This window comes from Branchiostoma floridae, chromosome 10 (genome assembly GCF_000003815.2).
Source record: "Branchiostoma floridae strain S238N-H82 chromosome 10, Bfl_VNyyK, whole genome shotgun sequence".
NCBI lineage: Eukaryota > Metazoa > Chordata > Leptocardii > Amphioxiformes > Branchiostomatidae > Branchiostoma > Branchiostoma floridae.
Genome location: NC_049988.1, coordinates 5,336,084 through 5,344,850, shown reverse-complemented (window position 1 = coordinate 5,344,850; position 8,767 = coordinate 5,336,084). Strand labels below are relative to the sequence as shown.

Below are 8,767 nucleotides of genomic sequence, written 5' to 3'. Positions count from 1 at the left end.
CATTCGATGTTTTATTTTCTAGTGCATTCAATTTATGATACGAAAAACTATTCTTATCGTCTTTAGTTAAGATTTTCTAATGATGATCGAATCTAGACAAATGTGGTTTAAATTAACATAAATGCTTATTTTCCCTCCGACGTAATTACGTCTTGTTTCATGTTATTTCTTCAGTAGTGCACGCCCTCAAGAACGGTCCGAGGCAAGTACTTTCCTACGTAATTACGTTTCTATTTTGGCGCCAGAAACAGCATCCCCCTAAGTCATGGTGATCGATCATGTTTTAGCCTGTCAGAGATGGGGCCGTCGGAAGCAGATGGAAGTTGAACTATACTTTCGGCACCTCCCCTCTGATGTTACTGAAAACCAAATCTTGATTCCTACCGCAAAATCTAGTCATTTCCGCTCGTGACGTTATAGTAAACACGGCGGCCCATTAAGAAACTGGTAGCGCAATTGGTTGCAAAAAAAAAGAAAAAATCCTTTGAAAAGCAAATTTTATCGATACGTTTTTAAAATGTCTGCTTTTTTTTCTAAAAAAAAAACAACACCTTTTTCTGTGAGACGCATTTCCACGTTTCTATATTTACCAAGTTAAACATACGTAATTGTTCATAGAAAAATTCTGTCTTGGCTGAAAACAATCAGGATATGTTGATTTTTAGTGACATAAACACTTAACTAAACAGTGTACATTGATTGCACAGTTCTATAAATGCCCATATTATTTGTACATCGTGGAAAGATAATTACAAATAACATTTTTCACTGCTCTGTTCCACACAAAACGTATACACTAGTAGTGGATGGCAGAGATGATATACGTCTGTTCAACAACGGCCTGGTGATTTTTCCTATCGCTGCTAGAACAAAGTGCATCTCGAAGTTTGATAACAACTTAGGACATTATGACAGAGTGGCGAGAGGGAGTACATGCAGCTATCTTACCGTGCAGGAAAAATGATTTAAACTTGTGGGAGAAGTAAAAGCACTCTACTTGTTTTCTAAAAACAGGAAAACGAAAATTTTACTTTCATTAAAACATAAAGCACGAAAAAAAAATCAACACTAAGAATTAATTCAAGTCCGAAACATGTTGGGCAGATGTATAAGGTTACAGCATTTTTACCTCATGTCAAGCTAATAACATCATTACTTCTTAATATCAATACGTGTATATATTTAAAGTCAGTATTTGAATACTTCCTATGTTCGTTAAGAACATCCAATAAAAATTGAAATGAAAAGGTGATTTGCATTAGCTTGGGAGAATTGCTGTATTCAACTGTAAACAGGGCACGTGTTATTTGAATGTCATATAACCGAAGCATAGGTTGTTAGTGAGTCAATGTCCTGCCATGGCGGCCCTGCGCGCATTTTGTATTTCCGATTGAACATAGAAAATGTTGCCAGAAATTCAACCTTTCATCTGTAGATGACAAACGTGAGTTTGACAACATGAGTAGTAATACGATATGATTGAACAAGCTATTACGAGCATATTGACATAGATTGATAGACAAGGGTGCGATCTTCCGATTGCAAACCCCAGAGGGAGCCATAGTATGCGCAGAGCTTTGACGTTCTATAGTTATCACTGTCAACATTTGTAGTTTATCAGTAGCCAATGAAGATTATCTGAATCTTGCACGCAATGGTTACGTTTGTTGTGATGTTCTGGTGGAATTTCTACATCAAGAAATCACAGTCGCATCTACATCAAGTTTGTCCATATGGCATTGCTAAGAAACATGTCAAGATGCATTCAGACACGGCAATACAGACTAGGGCCACAACAAGTAAATTTTATGGATGGCATCAGCGCGCGCATTAATTTTTGTCTGCTTTCAGAAAAAAAAATTTTTTTCTTCTTCTGTAGGGATGGTTAACATGGCGACAAAGTACCAAAATGAGCGAATATATTGTGTTGTAGCCTAATAATTGTACTTGTAGAAGTGACACTTGTGAGGTACCCAGGACTGTAGTTGTAGAAATGAAACTTATTGGATAGTTGTAAAAGTGACATCAATATGGAAGCCAAGTGTGGTTACCAACTTTGTTGGTGATGCCAGTCTACCACACTAGTGTCACTTATACCACTTCAGTACATGTCTTAAATACAGGAATGAATGCCTTGTTGGCTCCGATGCCATGTTTTTTCCCTTTAATAACAGTCATCACAACTTTATGGTGCCTATTTTTGAAAATGTAGCCATCTTGTTTTTTTTACCCATCTTGTTTTTTTTCCCGCCCTATCGCACTATTTTTGCAGTCTGCAGAGGATGTCATCCATAAAATTTACTTGCTGTGGCCTAAGGCATAAAATACTGTACAAAACATAGGAACTAAATATAACCACAGGAATTCCAACTGAAGTACATTGACAAGCAGCAGAAGGAACACAGAATCGACCTTCTTCATCCTGCCAACAACTCCCACAGCCTGAATATTATCTGTATCTGTACAATCATATGGGACCGGTGAGGTGAGGTACAATCATACAGAATCACTTAATGATATGACACTACTGTTTCCAAAAGGAAAACTGATCTACAGTGGATGTCACTTGAAGACAAAGTTAAGTTACTAAATAAACTGGTATATACATATATAATATATAACAGTATACCTGGTAAGACAAGACAAAATAGCCAAGCCTTCAAGTACCAGAGTTACTAACCTAGGTTTGATGCGTATTTTTCCAGAACAAGAAAGAGTGGAATTTATTATCAAAGTAAGGGCATTTTCGCCCGATATCTTTAAAAACACTAAATCCTGCAGTTAGCTTAACATTTATAAATGTGCAAATGTCAGGTTTGACAGTGTAATATAACCAGCTGTTGCTTTGCCCCATGTCTGCAAAGTTGGTGTGTTATGCCAAAGGGCAATTATGCTGGCTAATATACAGATACAGACACTGCCGCAGTCCAAAGCTGCCTAGGCAGACGCATGTAATGACTTTTCTCATTGTCAATATAGTCAAGGTCAAAGATCAACCAATTGTATACACTTGTCAGCAGCCAACCAAATAAAAATCACATCAGCCTTTAACTGGTTTGGTATGATACTGTAGCTCTATGTCTGCATGTATTGAATATTACAATATATGTGGCCCATTGTAATTTATTATAAAGTAATCTATTATAAAATAGCATGCAACATCCTACTAGTAGATCATGATACACGCACCTACAGTGACATTTAGAATTGTCAACGAGTCAAAATGTTTCTGATGAAAAATACTGCATACAGTAAAACAAGTATACCCAGTATGAGCATGAAAACCAATCTTCTGTAGGATGAACACAGCCGCTGATGCAACAGCAAGACTTGCTCCTTAGTAAACTCTAACTCTCCAGAGTTCTCAATAATGTGATTGGCCAGCTCTATTTTCTTTTTCAGAGGCATTTGTGCTTGGACCCGTTTTACTGCCTTGTCTTTGTTGTAGTTGTTTCTTGCCATGAGTCTGTCAAGTTGTGTCTCCTCATCGCTGAAAAGAAGACAAAAAACTAAAACTATGTGATAATGCTCAATACAGGCTGGTTCAACCATGTTTCAAGGGAATATTGAAAAATAAAATACTTTCTCCTCATCACTAAATAATACATTTTACCGTTAAAATGCATCATCAAAACTAGAGTTCCACGACCCATACCTCTCCAAATGATTCTATCTTTTACTACTGCTGTATTAATGGTGTTTGTCATTAATTATGCAAATAAGGTTCTCATTTGCATAAATCATATTACTTGAGCATGTCCTCCACCAAACACACAACCTATGTTAAGAAAGGTCTTTATCGCATATTCTGATAATTTATGCAAATGAGGACCTATTTTTCATAATTAATGTGTAAAATATGTGCACAATCGACATATGTATGTATGACATTGAGGATTTTTTAGCCTAGTCAATGAGGATATTATGTAATACCCTGGCTATGTGTATTGTGTGTGTGTTGTCATGAAATTGTGGTAATTAAATGTATGAATGCAAATGGCTTAAACTGAATCAACTGAATCAGCTAATCCTCGGACCCACAGTTCTGACTTACCATGACACAACCACTGTGGTGTAGAGGTATGTCTGTAGCTTCCTCCCAGTCTCAAACAGCAGGGGAACATCCAGTATGGTGTACTTATGACCTGCAGACAGAAACACACACTTATCCTGAACAATATTAGATGCAGAATCAATCAATCAATCAAAAAATGGTTTATTATTGAAACAAGGTTCTGGCAGCCAGGGGCTGAGTTGTGTCTTGTTGTTCATAAAAACTCAGCTTGTTGCGACATACATAATTAATCACTGAAAAATGATTATACTTTAAAACTAATGATCAAAGGGAGTATTGCTGTTTCAGTGGATATAAGGTTTAACATGAGTAAAATATAATAATATAAAGCTTGTAAGCAGTGTCATTTTGTTTTGTTGACTTAGCAATGACAGCACTGGACTATTACAAAATCTGGCAGTACAGAAGGTAGGTAAGTTCCGCAGGTTACAGCCGTGCGTCTGTCCACGGGTTTGTGGTAACAAGTCTGCAGTTCTACAGCAGAGGTTAATTCTTCTTTCCTCCAGGGTTTCAGTCATATCAAAATAGATGTGGTATATCTTTTAAACCATTACCAGCACACATGTTTGTTTAAGCTTGTAACAACAAAAATCCATTTAACTCCATTAAACCAAGATGATATTATTTCTATAACACTGAATTTGCATAAAATATACACCCTTATGCTGTTAATTGATCGATGAACGATTATGGTATAAAATCATACGTCCAGCTCTTGACTATTCAGGTAATGTGATAAAATGGTTAGATGATGTCACAATGAACATCATCGTCATGGCAGCCGGCTTGGACCTTGGTACTGTGGCTAAAAAAGAACGCTCTTTTGAGAAGTAAGCAAACTAAATATTGTGATATAATTTAAGTTGCAGTGCTAGGTTCATAACACTACCTTCAATTTGTTTATTGTGACATCATGGTATAGTATAATTAAATTAATCTCTTGTAGACATGCAGTCATGACCAAAATGTTTAAGTTTTTTTTTTTTTTTTTTTTTTTTACTCAATGGTCACCACGTATTAAACAAGGCCTGAAGGCCACTCAAGGTTACGGGTTACATGATTGGAACTGTAACAGCAACTCTTCGCCCTAGGTCAGAAACATCATGATTGAGACCAGCCCAATTGCTCACTATGAGTGAGGACTAACTGACCCAATAGGCGAAGCAGGGGTTACGAGGGCTGCTCGGGAGATTCCCTACCCCTATTTTGGCCGGAATGGTTTGATCCACTCGGGTGGATGTTCGCACATGTGGCGGGTTCTTTAACGTGCATAGGGTATGGCTCTCCCCATACACGGGACCTCCATTTAACGTCCTATCCGAGGGACGACTCATTTTTCACTTGAGTAAAGTGAGGAAAGTCGTGTAAAGTGCCTTTCCCAAGGGCACAAGACCGGCAACACGGCAGGCGGATTCGAACCGGCGACCTCTCGGTCACGGGCCGAATACACTACCACTGTGCTACGCAGCCCCACATAAAGTATAACACTAACATGCTTTACAAATAAGTACCGCCTCTTATCATAATACCACCAAATAGATATTAAGCAATGACTTTTAGGAGATCTACTTGACATGTGCAGCAACAGTAATTTCTGAGGTTACATAATGCACAATTCAGACATTCACGTGTTCGCTTTGATAATGATGCATTCAAAGACAACAACTTAAGATCAAAAGTTTTCAGAGACAAAAAAAGATACATTGACAGAAGAAGTGGCAAAGGTAAGCTGTAACAGCAACATGTACAAAAATGTAACTTACAGGTGAAAAATGACGTGTTGATAATTTGGCAAATTACTATCGCTTGAGAAATCGCAGTAAACGTGGTGGTAAAATATTAAAAATTAATGTATGTAACATTTACATGGAGGTGAGTAAAGATAAATTAACTAGCAAAATGACAGGCTACCTACATTTTTTATGGACTTACTATAATAATATACATATAACGGTAGTTCACCTTTATCCACATGGTAACCTATATCCATTGTTTTTAAAAACGAGGTATTTGAGATATCAAGTCGACGGACGTTGGTTTCAAATTGCAATATTTTCATAGCATTCCAGTCTGAAACATCCGTCTCCCTAAATACTCCAATCGTCATATACAACGGATAAAGGTTACCCCGCAGATAAAGGTGAACTAGTGTTATATGATTGACAAGTTAGTGACTTATCCAACTAACTAATTAACTCATCAACTACACCTTGGCAGAAGAGTTTGATGACTTGCCAGACCATCTCCCTGTGTATGGCAGGGTGGGTGAGAGAATTCAGCACTTTCCTTTCCTGTTCATCACTAAAGATAATCTCGCCCAGTCTCTCTCTGTTCAGCTGGCCATCCTCCTGCAATATCTCACGGCCAAAATGGGCCACGATCTTCTTGTAGGCCGGCATGCCTGGTTCAACAACTGTGGGGGTTAAAGAGACAGTGGAGATTATTGTAAAACTAGAGTTCAATTCTGTTTACCCTTATGCCTATACATGTACAGGTATATGTACCTTTGGCCAAGCAATGCTGAAAATGAACTACATCACATGACAATGACACACATCCTCATTACAGCCAATGGGCACTTGCAGCCTTATAAATATTTTCTCATTGATTTTTATTTTTTATGAAGTTATTTCATAGTTTGCATGGTTTATATCCATTACATTCCTCTTCAAGTAGTAACGCTAGTTCACCTTTATTCACGGGGTAACCTTTATTCGTTATATTTAACACAAGGGTATTGCGGCATATCAAGTCGACGGACAGTGGTCTCAAACTGCATTACATTGAAAAAAATGCAATTTAAAACCACCGTCTGTTGACTTGATATCCCGAAATATCCTGTTTTTAGGTACAACAGATATAGGTTACCCTGTGAATAAAGGTGAACTAGCGTTACATATACATAATGTTAGTATGAAGTTCCTGTCATCTAACACAAGTGGAATTCTTATTATAAAACATCAGAAATGTAACATCCATTAACCGTAATACTGCCACGTTTAGAGTCAATTCCAAGTCACCGAGATGGTTTTGAAATAATATTTGTAATAAGTTTGAACTATTTTGAGTAAAAGAACATTTCAGTCACTAAAGTTTGAAATTGTTGAAACATTTCAAAATGAAAGTTTAAACATGTTTGAACCTTTTTATATTTGTTGGAACATTTGGGAAAGTAATGATATCATTACCGTATATTCTCGAATAAAGTACGCACTTTTTTAACTTTTCAAAATCAAAAAGGTGCTACAAGTTGTTGCCAAAGTTGGGGTGCGTACTTTATTTGAGGTCACTGCACAGAGAAATGGTAAAAAAGCCTAAAATAAAGCAAGGTGGAGCTACACTTCTAGTAATTTTTCAAAACATGCACATTATTGTTGTCTTGTAGTTGTCTAAACATGAAACAAAAAAATTGTCTAAACATGATTTACATAAGATTGGCATTTGCATACAATCCTTTTGAGTTAGTGACTTTGACTTGTACAACTGGTTTTTCCTGATTTCTTCTACCAGTTCACAGTGATTTTTATAATTGCAGTAGGCAATTCTCCAGGTTGTCTTATGCAAATAACCGGGGGAAAACATCATAAATTTGAATTTATCCAGTTAAAGGTCTGTTCAAAATTGGTGGAGAAGGGGTGCGTACTTTATTTGAGTTTTTCCATTTTACCTTTCAGTCCCAAAGATCTGTCTAAGACTTGTCCAAAATCAGGGGTGCGTACTTTAATTGGGGTGCGTACTTTATTCGAGAATATACGGTATCTCTTTATTTAGAACAATTTTCAAACATCTATGTGTTTTTGTTATTGTTCCAACATGTTCCAACATTTTGTGTCATTTTTTCCCTCCATAAAAACTTTTATTGACCCCATAAACAAAGCTGCTAAGCTTGGTCCTTTGTTTGGCTCTTGTATTTTTAGATTCTCTTTAGTATACACTGGTGAGTCTTTTGTGAGAAGGTGGCAGACAGACATAATTTCCTGCACTTGGCAGGGATGTGTGAATTGCCCTCTTCCCAGCCCACTGACCCAGTTTCATCATATTGTTTCCATGTTCGAACATGTGATCACAAATGATGCATCTATGTTGGAACAGTTTAGAAACTAACAGAAATAATGTACTTGATGTTAGAAATGTTTCTAACATGTTTGAATACTATAGAAACATTTAGAACGTCACATAGATGTTGTAAATAGTTCTAAACAGTTACTTATCACAGTTAGATTGTTACAAAGATTTCCAAATTGTTAGAACAAAAAGCAAGAAACACCCTCTCGGTAATATGGAATCGACTCTACTGCAATAATTATTTCAAATTTGGCAAATGATCAACACATCATTTTCCCCAGTTACTTGTTGTTGCTAATAATAGCTTACCTTTGCCATTTCTTTTTTTCACAGTGTATCTTTTCTGTCTCTCTTGTCCAGCTTAAAACATAATATCACTATCGTATCACACCACGGAATTGCGCAGAGAACGAGTTATTGGACAACTGTTTCTTCTTCCTTCTTACTGTGAGGCTACATAAGGGCAAATGTAATATCAAATGTAATGTAATACCCAATAAAATATTTCATTGCAAGGTAAAAATTTAAAAAGTAATTCATATTGAAACATACGGGTATATGTATCAATTGAAAGTTTATAAGGTAAACTGTACACATTTTGTCATGGTAACGGGTGTCAAAATATTC

The 8,767-nt window shown here is 36.6% G+C and overlaps 1 protein-coding gene across 1 annotated transcript in view; it reads right to left on the bottom strand.

Annotated features, from left to right (window-relative positions):
- Positions 1 to 1,075: 1,075 nt before the first annotated feature.
- LOC118424366 (dephospho-CoA kinase domain-containing protein-like) overlaps positions 1,076 to 8,767 on the bottom strand; it is an 11,694-nt gene continuing 4,002 nt past the window's right edge. The window contains 3 exon segments of the mRNA XM_035832914.1: positions 1,076 to 3,490; positions 4,055 to 4,145; positions 6,285 to 6,488. Coding sequence (XP_035688807.1) covers positions 3,211 to 3,490; positions 4,055 to 4,145; positions 6,285 to 6,488 — 575 coding nt within the window. The 3' untranslated portion in view covers positions 1,076 to 3,210.